Source organism: Empidonax traillii, unplaced genomic scaffold, assembly GCF_003031625.1.
Source record: "Empidonax traillii isolate 1590-97213 ecotype Southwest subspecies unplaced genomic scaffold, ASM303162v1 scaffold612:size571257, whole genome shotgun sequence".
NCBI classification, from domain to species: Eukaryota; Metazoa; Chordata; class Aves; order Passeriformes; family Tyrannidae; genus Empidonax; species Empidonax traillii.
In genome coordinates, this window is record NW_020955805.1 from 37,222 (window position 1) to 56,996 (window position 19,775).

Consider the following 19,775-nt stretch of genomic DNA (forward strand, 5'->3'; position numbering starts at 1 on the left):
TTGTTTACTTTAAAGGATCTAGGTAAGATGAAAGCCATTCTTTTAGTTGGTCAGATAGACTTGATAAGGTCCACCCCAACCAGTAAATAAGAATTAAAATAAGCCTTCTCCTGTCTATGCTGTTGTTTTAAGACAGGCTTACCCTATTTGAAAAACAACTTTGATCCTAGACAAATCTTAGGATAAACCACAAATATGTCTGCTTTGGAATAAATCTATGTGGAGTTTCTGGATATACATTCATAAAGGCTTAGCTAACACTAATTAATTTGGAATAAATTACTCCAATTGAAACAAGGCCACAAATTCTAGCCCAGATTTGTACAGGAGGTTATTTAGCTGTGTCTTTCAGACTACTGTAAGTTTTATAGGAAGATTTTGAAGTAATTGTATTTACATGTATATTTACACATACAAACACATGCATGTATATATTCCATAACATATTTTTTTATTGTCTATCTTCTAGGCCCCAGTGAATGGCCAAGTTATCACATCAGTCAACATCAGAGAGAAAAAGCTCCTCAAGGTACCCGCAAGAGTTTTAGAGTTTATATGTTGTCTTTCAAGAGAAAGTTGTTATAAGAATGTTCCCTTTTTTAAGGTAATTTTTTCTTCCTGGTTTTCGTGCACTTAAGAGACGACTTAGGAATATAAGACCATGTAATTTTCTGGCACAGTCACACTGTAGGGATTGTCACTGTCACCATAAGTGAGATGGTCTCATCATCCAAGCCCAAGTGTGTGCTGGGATCTCTTGTATTCCATTTCCAGATCTTGACAGGGTGCATGCCCTTGTATCTGTTTAAGGGTTTTATCTTGGGCACTGAGCACTTGTACTGGTGTGGGGGAAAGGGTCAGTGCCAAGACATTTCCAAGGTGCCCAGAGAAGCTGTGGATGTCCCATTCCTGGAAGTGTTCAAGGTCAGGCTGGATGGGGCTTTGAGCACTCTCGTCTAGTGAAATGTTTTCCTGCCCATGGCAGGGAAGTGGGAACTGGATGATCCTTAAGGTCCCTTCCAAACTACTCAGTGATTCTATGACTCTAAATGAGGAGCAGCCCCTGAGCCTGGGCAGGGAACTGTGTTTCTGGCAGGGGTTTCCCACCCTGGAAAAGTCAAGAAGCACTGTGTTTAAACGATAACACTCAAAATTGAAGGCTTAAGGTTAGCTTTACTGTGTCATCTGAAAATGGCCTCAGCTATTCCCATGCCCTTTCAGATTAGTGTAAACTACAGATATCTTCATTAAAAAAAGGCTCCATTAAAAAAAAAAACCTTTCATGGTTTTGGTGTTCTTGGATTTTTTTTTTTTTTTTTTTGTTAAGTATTGGCAGGGTCCTAATTCTTGATTTCAGCATTCCTGATTTTAAAGGGAGTAAACACTTTTAAACTTTTGTCTGTCATGGAAGAAAATTAGGACTTAGGAATGATGAATGCAAATCTTACTACAGAGCAGGTATCTGAATTAAAATGTGAGCTTTCTAATCTAGCAGATAAATTAAGATTTGTAGGCCCAAAGCGATAGCATTTAGTGGTTTGGAGTTTGCAATAAAATCTTCTCAGGAAGACTTTTGCTCCTGCTTAAGGATTCCAGTAACCTCTTTTTCTCTCTGAGTGCATGGGTGGTCTCCCTTTCAAAACTACTGCCCTGACTCTCTTTTTCTTCATGATGAAATGTAACAAATACCTGTTTTATCTTTCTGCTGTCTCCTGTATACTGCAGCCCAAGAAGAAGAGGAAAACCCAGTGCTCAGACAAGGAGGTGCCAAAAGATCTTCTTTCTGTGGAAAAAGACAAACTGCAAGAAGAGGAAGGTAACAAAAGATTTTGTTCTTCTGTTATCTGATGCATATTACCAAATAGTAACACAGGATGAAATATGTCAACAGGGAGGTCTTCTCAATTGTTCCAGTGTTCTGCATTATTGGAGAAAGTTACCAGTTTCAGAGTTGTTTCTATCACCTGCTTCTTACTACATGGACAGGGGTCATGTGCTTTCCTGCCACACTCCTCAGATCCTGAGCACCTTCGCAAGGGTGGCAAATCTGTAGGGGAAGAAGCATCTCTGAAGTGATCAGAGGCCCACTGGGCAGCAGGGTCCTGTCTTCATGTTCTTCCTCTAATCCTGTGGCCCCTGCTATGCTGATCCACAGCTGGAGCTGTGGTCTCCCCAGGCAGTGTATTGTTGTGCCCATGACTGGGGCTGGTAAAGGCACTGGGGTAATATACAGCCAACTTCTAGCATGCCTGTGAGCAGAGCCAAGATCTTTGTTTGCAAGCAGATCTGCAGAGAAATCTGGCAGAGGCCAGCAAGGCTCAGACAGCTAGAATTTCACTGCAAAATACATTGCATCCCATGAGCCCCTCTCTGCCTCCCCCCACCAAGGGTCATATTGAAAACAACAAATTCTAAGCTTTTCTGGGCTTAAAAGATTATATAATGTGATTAGTGTGGTGGTGAGAGCAAAAGAAGCCCTTGCTTGCTGTTGGTTTGGAGTCCTTCCTGGGGCCCGGTGTCAGAGGGCCTGTGAGGCTGCTGGGGGAAAAGGGGACACAGTAGAGGCTTTCTTCAAATGGATCTGTAGTTTTTTTGAATGGATGAGCCAGCTGAACTGTTTCATGTGTTATTTGTGGATGCTTCAGAAAAAGAAAGTGTTCGTCTTGGTCAAATCCAGGGACTCTGTTTTTATTTTATTAACCATTTGTGCTGGTCCCTCCTCTGACTTCTTGGGTCATGGAGAGCATGGACAGAGGTAGAATGTGGCCCCACTGGTGTGAATGAACGTGTGTGAGAACCAGCTGAGTGGTAGAGGGTGTCCACACGGCAGAACAAGTTTTAAGAGAATGTTCAGGGCTAGAGGAACCCAGTAAATTTAAACCTTATTTAATGGTTGAGGTTTTCATTAACTTCTCCCTGCTGACAGATATACAAGGTGGTTGATGTTCTGCTGTGACATCTCCCCTGAGGGAAAGTGGTGTCACATCAGCCTGACACACGGGACAGGAGAACATGTGCAGTTATGCGGGTCAGGAGACATGACAGACAGGTTTGTGATGGGGATTTCTTATGTAACACGTTTCTGCAGAGGCAGCAAAGGCTGCACACAGGGGAGATGCTGCACGAGACCTGAAGCCACTTTTACAGCCAACATCAGAAACAACCAGGTAGCTATTTACCTTGGTGCTAAGCAGTAAAGCCAATAAAGAAAGTTCTTTGTTAGCTTGAAAATGAACTTTGCTTTGTGTTGTAGGAGTTTGGCAGACCAAGATCAGCAGCCGTGAAAAGAGACACTTAAGGAAGGAAAGGCTGAAACAAAAAGGTAAATGTACAGGCTCAGTTCACACACCTGATGTGACTGGGCTTGTCACCCCTCCTCATTTCCCAGTATCTTTCTGTTTGCTCTATTTGTCATTTGGCAAAGTCTTTGCACTTACTGAGGCTATTTACTTTAGAAAAGAGCCTTGGGAGTTCTTACTTAGGAGCTTGCCTTTTACTCCAGGCTCTCATTAAAACACATAGCATTACCCACAGGACTCTGAAAGCAGATGTCTGTAAGATCTGAGATCTGCTAAAGTCTTGGTGCTACGTGAGTTAGTTACTTTTGCCTGGCTTGCCAGAAGAAATTTTCTGCTAATGGGTGTATAAAAACCCGTGCAATTTGCTCAGTTCCAAACAGGTTCTTTAGTTCAAGCCTGTCCAGAGTAAAGAACTATAACAGGGGGATATACTCTTATCCTAATGAGGTAAAGTGAAACAACACTTTCTGCTCACTCCACATTTTTCCTCTGGGTATTTCAAGGTGTCTGCCATGCACTTATACTTACATACATTTCTACTAATCATGTTATATGTAATAACCACCATATGAAACGAGTCATGGAATTAAGGTATTTGGAAATGTTTTCATTGTCTATGATAAAATGATAAAAATAACCTGTAAATTTAATATATTACAGTAATATAGCTTATATAGCTAAGACAGGAATTTGGAATTGGGAGATGTAGCTGTATATATACGTGTGAGTTTGTGCGCTGTCTGCATTAAGACTGTCTTAAAGTGCTCTCAGATGCTCTACTAAAATTGCAGGGCAAAAGAACAGCAAATTTTAAGCTGAAAATATGCAGACATTTTGGGACTACTTTTTGTTTTTGATAATTAAATCAAGAGTTTGGATTTTTAACTCTTGGATTATCAGCAGTTAAATACCTGCATGAGTGTTTAAGGGCTTAAAGTGCTGAGGTCTCTCTTTCCAGCAAAGTAGATGGTTCCACGTTTCTTTCTTCATGTAAACTGACCTGTTGGCATGGATGGTACCAGTTGCACATGCAGAAGGTTAACCATGCATGGTTTAACCCTAAGGTCATGCAGGCATTAAGTACTTTGCTGACCCAGGAAAGGGAGCTCAGTAGATCAAGCTGTAGTTGAAGTACCAGACGCCCTTGGTGGTATCCTGGAGCTGGGGTTGTGCAGGATGCTGAACCAAGTGATCATGTTAGTGTGGGAATTTACAGAGCAGTGAGATGTGATCTAGGAAGAAGCCCTAACCCTGTTAAGTGCGGGTTGCTGTTCTCTATCAGAGGAGAAGCAGGAGTAGCAGCATTAAGATGAGTGGAGTTGTTGCCAGCAGTGGTCCCCTCTCCACCAGAGCCCCAGGCAAATGCTTTGCTGTTATGAAGCCTGGAGTCATAAAGTGCTTTAGAAGTCTTTTGAATCAAAATATGTTGGAGATCACTGTCATTATTTAAAATATCCATATGCCTGGCGCTGATTTCTCTAGAAGCCTTGAACTAGTAACATCCAAGATGTTTGCTTTCTTTTTCCTTGGAGGTCCAGCTGTTCTCTTTCTCTCCCTTCACTGCTCTGGATCTCCAGCTGGACTCTAGAGGCCTTGAACCACCCTTGCACTCAGGAAGGGACACCAAGGCCTCTGTGGGGCTTTTTTTGTCACATGACCTTCATATTTGCTGCCTCAGCGTCCCATCCTGGGCACTCTGCTTCACTGTAATCGTATCTGTAAACACTTTCAGTTGGAAATAGCCATTACATCTGATGGGTTTAGAACAGGCTTTGTTCTATTGTTTCTTCTGTACAAACTCTTCCTTGTAATTAAAAATAATTATGTGATGTTTACTCCTGAGAAGACCCCAGCAGAGCATCCCTGGGTAGCTTGGCAGTTGAGCCAGCCTTTGACTGGAATGAGAAGGGAGCAGTGTGGCCACTCACAGGGGACACCAGTGGTGGTGGAAAAGGTGCTCTCTTTGCCAAGGCAGAGTGTGGGTCCACGCTGAAGGCCTCAGGAGCCACACGGGAAGAATCAGTGCCCTCCCAGTCAGAAGAGGATGTTTTCTCCAATGTAGGTGAGTGTGGACATTCAAGCATTGCTGAGGGAAATCTTCACAATTTACTGTGCCCTTCAGACATTCATCCTGCACATACAGTGTTGTCTACCCACCTTGAACCCTGCTAGCTGTCATTTGTTTCCCAGCAATGTGGAAAGAGGGGTCTTTATGGTAGGAATTTCTTGTGTTATAGACTACCTACTGGGTGCAAGTTGCTTTCTACCCACAGGTATTTTGTGTTTGGCCCCTTGCAACCAAGGCTTTTCCCTCCAAGGTTGTTCATACATGGTTAGAGTTAGACTGCATGTGTTTCAATATATCCATGTGTTTCAAAGTAATATGGGGCAGGGTATTCCTAAATAAAAAGCACTTGATTTTGACTACATTCTCTGATTAATCAAGCGTGATGGCTGGTCTGATTGGTATATAACGCCATATGATGACTCATCTTCAGTAGCAGTAATCCAGTCCTCTGGTGATTCAGCAAATGCTCTTAGGTCGCCCTCGCATGAGTTGCCTTCTCTGCTAGAGTCCTTTTCTTACAAAGTATAGGGTTGATGGGGGCAGGATGTTAGTACTATTTTTACTCTAATGCTTTGAGAAGGCCAAATTCCAAGCTGATAGTTGATGACAACTTCTGCCAGTAGTGCATAAAGGGGACATCAGTTCAGATGAGTGAGCAATTTAAGTCCAGAGAAGTGCCATGCTGGTGTGACATGTCTGTTGAAGGGTTGAGAAGGTGTGCGTGGTGATGGGGCTGGACACCATAAAGGTGATTTCTCCTTGCTTGATTCTTGTTCAGCAACAGCAGTGGATGCGGGCTTGGGATGGAGATAACACAGAAGGCCTGTAATGAGACTGGGAGTGTGAGGTAGAAACTGCTGCCACTAGCTGTGAACATGACATCAGATTTAGGGTTACTGTTTGTTTGCATTTTAAATGCAGGAACATGGGATATTGCAGATGTAAAATCCTGTCCTGTGACCTTTGGGACGTTATCAGATCTGTCGAGGGATTTAGGTGAGTTGTCTCTTTTTGGACCTTTATCTGAATTCTTCTTTCACTTTCTTAGAAGCTTGGCTTAAAAGAGCTCTCACTGATCACATATGGGCCTTCTACCCTGGAGTCACATTTCATGAGTCACTCTCCCTTGCAGAGCTTGCTTGCATCTGCAATCCAGCACACCAGCGTTTTAGGGATTGACATCACAACCTTCTATTGAGTGCTTTCCAAACTCGTATCTCATCTTGGAATAAATAAAAAAAAATATTGCCTCCCCAGCAAATTCTTTCTGTTGGGTTTACTGGCACAGAAGGTTTCTGTTGTGGTGTGATGACCAACAAATTCAGAGAATTTCAGATTGAGGGAGGGTGTGAACGCCCAGGTTGGAAAAGCTCTGTCAGAGGCTGCCTAGCCAGCACCTTCCCATCCGGCACAGTGAGAGATTTTCAGCTTGACCCTCTCTGTGAGTGGCTTTGAGAAGGATGGAACATCTACTGGTTCTGCATTAAGTTGATCCTCATTTCTGGCTTTCACTTTGCATCCCTGCAACTGTCAGTCCTTCTCACTGACTGACTTTGAGCGCTTCTGGTTCACACGTTCACTGAAACTCACATTTGTCTGAAAGGTCATCTGGATCATGAATACAAAGTCTGGTCCTGAATCTTTGCTAAAGGCAAGCATAGATACATATAGATAGACATCTGTGCACAAAACAGCATGTATGGTGCTAGCCTGAATGCTGAAATTAGCTTCTAAAGCCAGACATGGCAATCAATATAATACATACTGTATTTAATTATCTGTTTTCCAACACTGCATCAATGGATTGAAGCAGTTTTTAATGTCCAAGTAATCAACAGGGAGAAATATTTATTAACATCTGCATTTATACAGCAAAAAATCAAGCAGATACAGAACAAAAACAGAGAGTTCTTTAGCTGAAAGAAAGAAAGAAAGAAAAGATCAGAGATGTGAAAAAAACTCCCTGATTTATGAAAGATGTGAAGAAAACACTTGTCTGTTATGTACAGGCCTTAGAAAGGGGCTAAGGGGAGTCGTTCTGGGAGGCACATGAATCCTACTGGTTACTTTAGTTGCTGAAAGTAACCATCAGAAAAACTTCTTATTTTTCCCTGAGCAGCTCTCTCTCATCTTTCTGTTTCATGAAGCAATTACTTTAGTAATTACGGATTTCTATTAGCTTTAGTAGAAACCTTCTCACTGAAGGAAGTGGGAGCTGGAGCTGGATACACTGGATGCAGCTTTTGTTCTGCAGGAACTGTAGCTCCCTTCTTAGGTCCCCAACATTTTCTGGATATTGTTAGTGTAGCCACTCCTGAGTGAGTTGTTTTTAATAACTTATGCATGTAGTGTCCTCGTCCAGCCTTTGTTAATAAATCCACTGCGATGAGCAGCAAAGATTAATGTGTGGCTTAAATTACATAACGTCCAGGCATTGTGACATAGCGAGCAGATAGAGGCATGATTAATTGGTTTTAATAATGTGAATATACCTATGTGATTATCTTTTAGGTTTGGGGGGGTTTTTTTGTTGTTGTTTTTGTTTTAATTTTTAAAAAGGACGCTTTGCTGTATGCAGATAACGTGAAGAGTAAATCATCTGAGGACAGTCCTTCCAGATGCTGTTGGCACAGCAGCTCGAATTTCCTCCCCACAGACGATGCGTGGCAGGGGCAGGGTATGTCTCTTTGCTCTTTTTCTGTTCAAAGGCAAGTGTACTAATGCTGATACTCTTTTTAGTCTGTTTCCCAAGCCTCAGAAATCAAGATCCACTTCCCATGTGGCTCATTCACTGGTAGAGGTAAGGGAGAAATCCAGTGTGGGTCTAGTTTTTGGCAGGTGCCCATAGTTGCTGTGAGCTCAGTCAGGGCAGCAGGAGCCCACGTGGGAGAAGAGCCCTCGAGAAGAGCAAGAACATGCATTTTATTTATGTTTTTCCCCAGAAGATGACAAAAAAGGGACACAGAAAGTACAATCATTTTCAGTGCACACATACTGCTGTGCGAAGTGTAATTAGAGCTCCTGGGCAGCAGGAGCAGCTGTAGGGAGGCTGTTTGCAGGCTCCTGTGGCCGGTGCCCTCTCTCTGGCAGTTGCACTGCTATCAGCTGCGGGCAGATAAGCACAGGAACAGGGGCAAGCATGGGGCGATCCCTCCCCACACCCTGAAGAGAGCAGGTCAGGGACTTCCTGAACCAAACGCATCAGGATGGGCTCTGCATTTCAAAAAAACCCCATGTTTAGCAGTCTACTCAGATTACTAAATCTGTGAAATGAGTTCAAAGTTTTGTTTGGTTTTCGTAACTGAAGCATTGCGACTCCCTCCCTCCCATCGGTGTGTGGGAAGGTGGAGCTGAGTGGCCCTTTTCCAGACAACTATAGTCTGGGCTAGGGGAGAGCCATGGGAGGACAGGGTGCTTCCAGAGCTCAGAGTGCCTTTGGCTAAACTTTAAATTTCTTCAGCAGTACCCTGAACACAGACACAGAATCCACTTCCAGTGCACTGTGGCAATCAGAATTTCAGTCTTTTTATGACTAGTAATGAGGATTTTTTTTACTTTCAAAGTCTGCTTGAAAGATCAGCGTGGGTCCTGAGTAGCTGGAATAATTTGGCATGAGCAGTGTGGGTATTGGATGACCTTTTTCTCTTGACCTTTTGGCCAGGATTGAGGGAAGTATCTATATATACCCCTGTTCTTGGGAGGCCTTTCCCTGCTCTTGGAGGAATGATGGCTGACGAGCGAGCAAACCCCTTCATGCTCTAGCTGCTCTGATTGTTCAACTGCAGGAGAAGCCAGAGTGGTGGAGTGCACTAAGGAGAAAAGACTGTGGTTGTCTTGCTTCTCTGCCCAGCAGTAACTGAGGCTCTGCAGCAGATGCATCATTTGGGCCGTGATTTTATAAATAGCACAGTTTGCTTTAAAAAGAATAAAAACAAAAAAACAACCTCAAGCATTCCCTTGCCTTAGTGCTGTGTTTCTTTACCCCTGCGTTGCTCCAAAGGGTGCCTGGCCCTTTCCAACTTTGGAGCCTGGCTCGCCTGCGTGGGATGGAGGGAGGCAGTGTGGGCAGCTCATCATCAGCGTTCCCTTGCACTGCATTTAGCACATGTCAGACTTGGCACACTCTGGGCTTGATCTGCAGTTGCAAAGCCAGGCAGAGCTCTGCTTTTTGAGTGCCATATCTGTCTGAGAGCAGAACAGATAGGAGCGAATTCAGCAGGTTGCTCCTGCAAACATCTGAACAGAAGCGTTTGGAAGGATTATTCTGCCCGCCTTACAGCTTGCTTCTTCGTCCTGGTATTTTTTCTTTCCTTTGAATCATCAGCCTTGATATTGATGCAGGGGAGGGGAGTGTCACGAACATGTATTCCCTGAATTTAGATGAGGTAATGGTTGGCATTAAGGTCGGCGCTGCAGGCAAAATGAGCTCTTTGACAGTTAAACACGGCCTGTTAGCTCTTGCAGGCCTGAAAACTGGAAAAAAAAAAGCCATTTATAACCTGAATATGAGCTGGGGTCATTTTATCAAATGCAGAGCAGTACATGTATTGAATCTCTTTGTTCTGTGCTGGTGCAGCCAAAGGAACTGGATGCTGGACTCCTGCTTCTGCCCCAGCCGGCAGAGCTGCCTTGGCTGGCTCCCCGCTCCACATCACGTTATCTTTTTGTAAAGTACCAGCAATAAAAACACTGTCACTCACAAAAGGCTTGAGTGTTGTCAAAAGGCTAAAGTGTTGTCACAGCTGAAAGCGTATATCCATGGAGGGAGAGAGGGAGGTAGTGGTTAAAACACAGAATGGTCACTGTGACACAGGAATGAAAAAAGACTATTGATCAGGCTGGTTTCCAAACAACACACTGCTGTGCTGACATTCATTAATGACACACGTTGCTGGTGGCTAATTCTTAATTATTGTCATATCTGGAGTGTTGTGCCCATTGCTGGGCTCCCAAGTATAAGACAATCATGGACATACTGGAGTGGGTACAGCAGAGGCCATCCATGTATATGAAAACCTCACGGGGTGGTTGCCTGTGGTCTGCCCAGAGCGTGGGGAAGAAGCAATGGGTATGAAATGAACTTCCACTTACATATAAGGGGAAGCTTTGGTTTTATGGTGAGGGTGGTCAGTCAACAGAACAGTTTGCCCAGAAAGCTTACGGAGTCTCCACTCTTGAAAATACTCAAAACTCTGATGGCTGCATTCCTGAACAACCTGCTACAGCTGAGCTCTCTGTGAGCCATGGGGTGGGACTAGACAATCTCCAGAGGCCCCTTCCAACCTCATCAATTCTGAAATCCTCATTCTGTCATCAGTCATTGTCTCTGTGTGTTCAAACAATCAGTCCTTAGCAATTTAAGCCTTCGTTGTCTGGGGGCATTCAGTATCTTGGAGCTGAAGCCATACGGTCAACACTGATGGCTGCAGTCCCAGCAGTCCCAACGGCAGGTTGAGGTGGCCAGAACTCTTCCACAAGGGAAGGGGGCCCCAAAGTGGGAAGCTTTTTAATCATCATTTTCCCCTACTCGTCATTAATGTTTGCATACTTTTCATTCCTGCCACAAACAGAAAAGAAAGAGGGCTGAACCTCTTCTGGTCCTGGCATAATTCGCTTTATTTTTGAGTCCAGAAAGTGCTCTGCTTTTGCCAGGCATCTTTCTTGCCTCTTCTGCAGCATTGTTCTGGATCCTTCTGCCTCTGCCTTGGAAGCTTTGCTTGCATGTGTTTCCCAATACCACCTTTGTGCACTTACACCACACATCTGTCACTGCCCCTTTGGTGACATTTATGTACTTATGTTTTGCTGTCTCACAGAATGCATCATAGCCTTTGGCTGGTTTTGCTGTTACAAAACATGTAACCCACACAGTGTAGTTGGCTGGGCTGTTTTGGAGCGCTTGTGTCTAGTTCCAAGGCAAACGAACACTAATTTTATCCCATGCATCTGCTTCCAAGTGAAGTGGACCTGGGCTTTGGCAACAGCACAGGGCAGTCTCAGAAAACCCACATTCTGCTTTGCAAATGCAACATGTCTCATGATCATGAGAGTTGCTTTTTACCTGTATCTTGGTGTCTTCCCAATGAATCCTTCTTGATTGCCAACACAAATTTTCTCTGGAACCTTAAGAAAGCTCCCATGCCTCTTGACCCTGTTTCCTGACTCCCATCCTTCCTTCTGTTCTGGGGTTAAAATAAATTTTTTTTTTTGTTGTTTCATGAGAATCAGTAACTTCTTTCCATTAAAAGAAGTCTTCAGTCTGGGATTTATTTGATACTTTGCCTCCACTGAGTTATGAAAGGTGCCAAATGAGGGACTCCTACACCCAGCTATTGGTAGCAATAGTTTTGACCTGTAACACAGAAACACAACCTTTAGACTGGAAATTATCTATCCATATGAACTGAATGGATTACACTTGGCCTACAAGTGTAAGGATTTGGATTAGAACTGTGCTCATTACACAGTCAACTGCCCTTTGCAAAGGGCTGTGTTTTCTACAGCAGCCACAGAAAGACTCAGTGCCATGGACAATATGCAGCCTACTGAGGGGTTGCCCTGCCAGATGAACCTCTCTTAGGTTTCTGCTGCCCATATTTAGGGAGTGCATGCCAAGAGGGATGGTGGTAGATCAGAATCCAAATGTACAACTCTGGATTAGAAAATTTTGAGTCCCTATCTTGATGACATAGAGTAAGTTTTGCTGCAGTACTTTCCAGTGTCATTTTCCAAGCCAGATAACTAGGGTCAGCCTGTAGAGTACTGTACTCCACCCTATCTATCAGCAGGCACAGAGAACTTGCTGACTGTTCCTTTTGACCAGACCTTGATACTGTGGGGCCCTGTTTGCCTCCCAGAATGCAGCCAGCTGCTCCCCAGCATTACACAGAGGAGAGACTGGAGATCAAGAGCATTCAAGTGGTTGGTGCTGAGATGGACTTTTTGTCTGCAGAGGTGCTGGCAGCCTCTGTGATTTCTGAAGAAACCTTCAACACAGTTCCTTTCAGGATCTAAAAGTGTCTTCATTGCATGGGGTATATGGAAACCACCTTGGCCCTGAAACGCATGCTGTAAAGGTTTGCTGCCAGCAGAAAAGTACAGCTTTGTCTGGGTGGAGTTGCTGGGGGACTGAGGTGGGTTGCAAGCAAGAACCTAGTTGGAAAATGGCATTTAACAGCTTTGCTATTGTAAAAATGTACATCAGAAATTATCAAGATGTTGATCTATATTTGCACTGGGAGAGATATGACCCCCATCAGTGCTAAACACATATGAGGAGCAGGGAGACTTGCTGCTGCGTGGCACTTTCCTTTTAGTGTTCCTGTTCACAGTAATTACTGATCAGTTTTAGATTGTGAGAGAATTTTTGACCCAAGGAAAATAAGCTGCTGATTTAAAAATACTAGAGGGTATTCAAATTTTAAAGACATTGTGAGAGATGTCACTGTAGAAAGGAAATATGCTACACAAGAGGAGAGGGTTTATGTTTTGAGATAAGTACATTTAATCCGATTTCCCCATCAAATCCAGCAAATTTTAAAGAATCTTATATTTTCCTTAATCTTACTCTGAGTTGATTTTAAACACCCTGGGACACAAAGTTTTGGGAAGTCACCACTGTCTTGCCAAGTTTCATTCCAACACATGACAAGGGTGAAGCATGAATGTAAGCCCATTGCAGGCAGATTGCCATTAAAACTATTTTCTTGCTTAAAAGTATGTACATTAATGCAATTTTTGAGAGATCAGAAGTTAAATATGTGAAAACAACAGTTGTGGCTGTTTTGTTTGCACACTCGCAAGAGCATCCACCAGCAGACCTGGTGCCTTGCAGCTCAGGAGACTGAATTCTATTTTGGACTGGAATTTTATTGGGGAATGTGTTCAAAATTACTTGTTCATTCCCTTTTGAAGAAGGAAAGACATACTCTCTCTGTAGACGGCATGGATTTTAAACTGAGAAACTTGAGCAATGTTTATAATCATATTTATAACATTTGGCAGCAAACTGGTCAGAGCAACTTTTTGGAAACAGTTTTCTTTTATCATCCCCAGCATGCTTTTGGTTTTGGCCCTGCTTCAACTAGAAGTTTTTCCATCCGGTTTGGGATTTTTAAAAATTTATTTATTTTTATTTTAAGAGACATAACCAGCTAAGAGTTATTATTATACACTGTGTTTTTGAAGTCTTTCTCCCTTTTAGGATAAGACTTAAGATTGTTGCATTCAAATCATTAAAAAATAGTCAAGTAACCCTTTCAACATCTTATGCTGATCTATCTGCTTTTTTGCACCTCATTCAGTTTGGTTAAAGGAATTAAACTGGTCTGTTTTGCCTTCTTGCCTAAGGATCACTTGCCAATGCTTTGTGGAGAGGCAGCTGGGGGTTTGCAGCCAGATTTTCAAAGGTACCAGATGCTGAAAGATACAGTAATCTAAAACATTTTGATAAGATGTTTGCCTAGCCCCCTTGAGACGGTCAGAGTTGATGCAGGGTAGGTGTTACTTGCTTGTTACCTACCTGTTTAAAGTTGCTTATTAGGGAGGTTTGGAAAACAATGCTTAATGGTGCTTTTCTGGTTTACAATCAGAAAAAGAAAATGGAAAAGGAAGATGAAGTCAAGAATGTACTTGGTTCTATTTTTTATAGAAAAGAAAACACCAGTGAGAACATTAAAGAATGCACAAATCCTTTGCTAATATTCCCCTTCCATGCAAATAACTGCCCAGAGGATGGTATGTTGCAGTGAGTGGAAGAGCCTGCTGTGTCTGCCAGTGTTTCTGGATATGCTTGAGTCCTTCTCCATGAAATCAAAAGAAAATATTTGACAAGCCATGCTATTAGTTTTGTAAAGCTTGTTTTCTTGAAGTGCAGGCTGGCAGGACTTTTGTTCTTGTGTGTATTTTTCTGCCCTTCTTTAATTCTTTACCTATCATGAAGAGTGCAGTCACTAATTGTGAATTAGTAGTCAATGTGTATGTTTTAATAATTTTTTAAAATACATTTGTAAATGTCTTGGTACATTTAGGACACATGCATACATGCACACCCAGGGGCAAGCAGAACAGTGACAGGTATTCTTTGCAGCATTTGTGCTACCCATGTGAGGCTGGAGGTAGTGTGGATTTGAACATAACTTGTTTGTACACTTCCTTTAATAGATGACCCTTCAACAATTGACCTGGACTCTGACTGGAAGGCTCCCACAGAAGAGTGGGGGAACTGGACTGGAGATGAGGAGCATCAGACAGGGGAGGAGAAGGAGAAGGTGAGGCAGTGATGTCGATGGCCAAGGGAGACCTGCTCCACTGGGGTCTCCACTCCAGCCCTGGAGCCGGGCTCCTCTGGTTGCAGGGGCTTTCTCACACTGGGAGGAGGTGCCTGGTGTGGTCACTCCTCTGACCTGTCTGAGATAGCTGGAGCTGGGGGACACTCTTGCAGGATGGGCTGGGGGGAGTTGGCTGGTCACCCTGCATGAATGAACTCTTTCTACTGCTGCTGACCTTCCCAAATACCTGGGCCTGAAAAGAGGTGTGGAGTCCACAGCTGACACAAGCCTTCTCAACATCCCAGGCGGCTGGTACATATTTATTTAAGTTTGCTGATAAGAGGGTTTGCTGACAGCGATACAGTGGTAGAGGTAGAAGCAGAAGGCTTGCTGTTTAAATGCTTTCTAGAAGCCCAGGGAAATATTTCCCTTGGGTAGCAGTGGGAAGAGTGTGCTGAGCTTTTTGCAAGGAGCTGTGATAATCTGAGGTGTGCACCTTATCCAGAGAGATGCCCTGCTTGTGCACTGTCAGCACACACTCCTGGAGGTAATTGGTTTTCCTGAAAAAAACACAAGAATTATCTGTCCCAGGACTCCTCTTACAGAATCTCTGATGCTTTCAGGATTTGCCAAAAGGCAAAGCAGGCATTCCTTTCTGCCCTTCTGGACTTGAAAGCAAAACACAGCGGAAAAAGAAGAAAATGGAAGTGAAGGAAGCAAGGAGTGGATCTGGGCTGAAGCATGTGAGTGTTTTGTATTCCAAGAGTAGTGTCTGGTTTTCTAAGAACAGAGGGGGATGTCTTCTCTGTTAAAATGTTGTGACCTAAGGGAGACTTTTCTTCCTCTCTATCTTCTGGCTTCCTCTTTTCTTTTCTCCCTGTCTTCCCATAAAATAAGTGTAAGCACAGTGAACCCTGGGGCTTTGCAACATGGTATTCCCTAACAGATTTGCAAAACAGTTTGATTTTACAGAACAGAGAGTTGTGCACTAAACTTGGAATGCATCTGCCTAAGCATTTTTTTTTCCATGATTAAAGCCAGATGCACTCCAAGTTTAGTGTACAATTGAGCTGTGTTTTATCTGTAGCTGAAGGTCACCCAGAGATATAAACAGTAATGCAAAGGTGGTTCCCAAAAGGCAGTGAAGATAAAGTGAGGCCAGTGTTGTACCAGTGAAACACTTACTGAGAGAAAAATGTCTCAGAGTGCAACAGAGAAAGGCTGTGGAGGGTGTCAGTTCACTGGGGATGGGAAGTGCAAAGGAACAGAGTGTTGACTGGATTTTGGACCAGCTCTTGGCTGTAACGTCCTTGCTGTCCTGTGAAATGAGAAATGCGGGGGTGAATCCCACAATATGTCCTAGTTCTATTTCATTCACTTGTCACAGAATATGTTTTTCTGGACTCATACAGCTTTTTGTTTTGTTTTTATCACTGCTCTTACTGTCACACCCACTGTGGTCTCTCATAATCCTCAGGACAATTTTACTCCCTGAACTCCAGATGCTCACATTTTAAGCAAAAAGGTTTTAACTGACCACAATCCACATAGTCATTAGACCAGTCCACCAGTTCCCAGAGTGCTGCCAGGCTACTTGCTCTCTTGCACATCCAATTAGTTGGTTTAGCTTTGTATGTACCTTAATGAATAATCTTAACAGTGCTGTTCAGACTCCTCAGGACAGCATTGCTCTTCTGGTATGTTTATGGTGGGCCAAAGAAGAAGCTCATGTTGCATGCCAGCCCCAAATGCTGGTGTCTGCTGCTGTGAAAGCTCATCCTTCAGAGATGGACATAAAAAAATGAAATTACTTTTGAAGCCAGATACACAAAGTTGCTCATCACACGCCTTGTGCTACATTCAGTGTTTCTGTGGACTGTAGACATTTAGCAGACACTGGGCACACCTTGCACTTCAGTGTCACTACACAGCAACAGTACTTTCACCTCAATATTTCTTGCTGTTCTTCCATTCACTGGGGGAAGCAAGGGGAAAACGGTAATTAAAGACAATTTCAACACTACAATCCCCTCTAAAATAAATAGGAGGTAGGTTGATGACATATTCTAACATGTAAATGAATATTCTAACATGTAAAAATTAATTTGCCCTACAGTTCCTTTAAATGCCCCCAATAATGACATTTTCTCTCATATTTTGTACTTGCATATGCTTCGGTTAACTCGTATGCTTAGTGAAGCATATTGTTTCATTTAAACCCCAGCAAGGTTTGCAAACAAGAATGGAAGAAGGCCCGAGGGACTTGATATCTACAAACCATAGCAGTGATGCAGCCTCTGTTTCCTTCAAAAAATCCTTGGATGTTGCTAATAATTCACCCAATAATGGTAAGTGATTGTTTTTGCACATCTGATGAATTTACAGAATAATTTGTAATCTGAGAAGTGTTCACAAATGCATTTTAAAGTAAATATGCAAAATGCTTCTTCTTTAGCTGTATATGTTAATTCTTTGAGAGCCTTTGCATTACTCGGTATTACAGAGGCTTTTCTGTGACAAATACTGTTCCTGCTCCTCTCAGCTGCTGAGCAAAGCTACTATTGCATTTAGTGACAGGAATTTTTGCACAGTACTTTTCAACACAAAACAGAGGGAAATGTATGTATGAGTAAGTCAGAGCCCACTAAAAACATCCAGAGCCCTCCCCATGACTTTGGATTACCCTTGAAAGCAGGTGACCCTTGCAAAACTCATCTAAGAACCCTTAAATCCTCTTCATCAGGCAAAAAGCCAACAGTTCTCAGGGATGTGACTGCACACGGAATGTTTGTGCACTGGCCCCTGTTGTTTGTGTTGCAGGTGTATCTGGAAAAAAGGAGAGGAGGAAGAGAAAGAAAATGAAGAAAGAGACTTGAGGGGGTTGTGCAGCTGACACAGTGACAACCCGATGGGGCAGGCATACTGATGAGCTGCAAGGATTCTGCTTTCTGCGATGCCACGCTGAGCCCAAAGCAAAGGGAGACTTCAGGAGACTCCCAGTGAGAGGAAGAGAAGAAGAGGAACAGTGAGCCAGAGAGCATGAGTGTGTGAGAGAGCGGAGAGAGTGAGCAGGCTGTGCACAGGAGGTGGTTTTGAAACAGAGTGGCTGTTCATTGCTAACTGCTGCCCTTGGTCAAAAGGTGTTGAATGGGGTTTGACTGGTTGCATTAAGTCCTTTCAGTTTTTCATTGTCATGTTATTTGTCAACTTGTAATAATATTACTTGTAGTAATAGTTGGGCTGTACCTGACTGTGATTGTACTTTGGTCCCATGGAGGATCCACCAGCTAGTCTGGTCTCCTCTTGCATTCTGGCAGAGGCACTCATCGACAGGCTAGTAATGTACAGAAGGAAGCACTGTTCAGAGACAAGGGGAGAATAACAGAGACATGGATCATTCTCAAATCTCCTACATATTTTTAACTCCTTGTTGGCTGCTATAGTCAGAGTTTGCCTCATACCTTGCCATATACTTTTTACCCCACATAAGACTAGCTTGCTCCACAAGGGAACATTTCTAAAGGAGGTTTTAAACTTCCTTGGAAAGCTGGTCTAAACCCTTTCTTCTCCTTGGATTTCATGGTGGAATAAATTTTAAAGTCTGTATGTCCAAAGCATGTTGCATTTGTACTTATAGTAGACTGAGGTAACTTTTTAAAACACTTTTCTTTATCTGTTATTTGGAAGGTTTTATCATTTTGTTACTTCAGAATATTACTGAATATTCTAATATAAACTAAAGTTGTGAATGATATTTTTTAAAATGTCAGTTTAGTATTTATTGATGAGTGTGTATTTCTTCTTGTCAGAGGGCTCACAGTACGGAGGAGAGAATGTGTTACAGTTGAATACAGTGGTTTATAAACAATGCTGAGCTGATACCACTAAAAGCAGAAGCCCTTTATCCCCTAGAGGAGCTGCAGCTTTGGTGGTAGCTGAGAGGATTTCTTCAGACTTGACCCATCCCAGAAGTGCTGCCTCGAAGGATAAGAGAGTGTTTGTCAAATCTCCATCTGCATTTGACTCTGTGCCTTTGGAGATGGTGTGGGAAGGTTACGTTATTAATGCATGTTAATGTGTGCACATTTGTAGGCTTTGGGCTGATGCTGTGAAATCCATTTCACTGGGACACTGAGTAACCAGGGATGGGGGCTTTACATTGCCACGGCTGCACTCCTGTTTGCATCATGGAACCACAGGAGACCTCTGTGCTTCTGCCGTGGCAGCCACCCTGTCCCTGATCCTGGCTTGTCTGAGCTTTACCTGCAGCTCAACACTTTTACCTGATGGGCTTCATCTGTTACATAGCTGTCAAAGCAGCCATAGCCTCCAGAGAAGCAATTAACTGCAACAGTGTATTTGTGGTTAGAGTTTAGCTACTATATGGTAAAGGGCAGATCTCTTGTGCTGTGATTTTTGGGGTAGCAAGCTGTACAGTGTGCCCTGAAATTTAGCACAGCAGGACTGTTTCAGAAAGGTGAAGGAGAGGTAATCTTAACTGATGCCATTAGCAGCACGCTGTCTAGAATCTGCACATCTTGGTGTTTGTCTCAGTGTAGGCAAAATATTGGCAGTGTATGAATGGACTGACTAGACCAAAGGGCTTTTATCTGGAAAGTAAATGGTTTGGAGCAGATGCATAACAAGAAAATACATGGCCTCACTGGAGGAACAGGTACAGCAAGTTCAAGGATTTAGAAGATGTGCTAATGAGTATGTGGATAATAAGCAAAGTTCTGCTATCTCTGCAGCCAACGGAAAACATTCATTGACCTCATTGGGGCCAGGATGTTGCCCATGGTCTCTGCTTAGCACTGAAGATAACCTCTATCATCCAAAAAAAAAAAAACACCAAAAAACCCCAAAACAAAACAAAAAAAAACCAAACACCAAACCAGAAAAAAAAAACAAACCAGAAAAAAACTTCTGCTTTTTTCTCTATATCTGCTTGCAAACTTTTTGATGTCTTTGTAACTATGTTTTATTTCAATGTTTCAGTATTTCAAATGTCACTGTTTTTATAATAAAAAATGAAAAATTTTACTCAAAGCCCAGCACTCTTGAGTAGTTTTATTTAATTTGTATGTGTGTGAGTGAGAGCATGCGTTTTTGGCTAAAACCATTTCATTTTCAAGCTTT

General features: G+C 42.9%; 1 protein-coding gene across 1 annotated transcript in view; it reads left to right on the forward strand.

Moving 5' to 3' along the window:
- Positions 1-19,447, forward strand: part of LOC114065062 (protein LYRIC-like) — a 29,115-nt gene extending 9,668 nt beyond the window's left edge. The window contains exons 2-11 of the mRNA XM_027898653.1: positions 470-529; positions 1,726-1,816; positions 3,254-3,322; positions 5,146-5,361; positions 6,289-6,363; positions 7,946-8,044; positions 14,530-14,636; positions 15,260-15,379; positions 16,861-16,984; positions 17,457-19,447. Of these exons, the coding sequence (XP_027754454.1) occupies positions 470-529; positions 1,726-1,816; positions 3,254-3,322; positions 5,146-5,361; positions 6,289-6,363; positions 7,946-8,044; positions 14,530-14,636; positions 15,260-15,379; positions 16,861-16,984; positions 17,457-17,512 (1,017 nt within the window). The 3' untranslated portion in view covers positions 17,513-19,447. The remainder of the gene's footprint in view (positions 1-469; positions 530-1,725; positions 1,817-3,253; positions 3,323-5,145; positions 5,362-6,288; positions 6,364-7,945; positions 8,045-14,529; positions 14,637-15,259; positions 15,380-16,860; positions 16,985-17,456) is intronic.
- Positions 19,448-19,775: the final 328 nt, after the last annotated feature.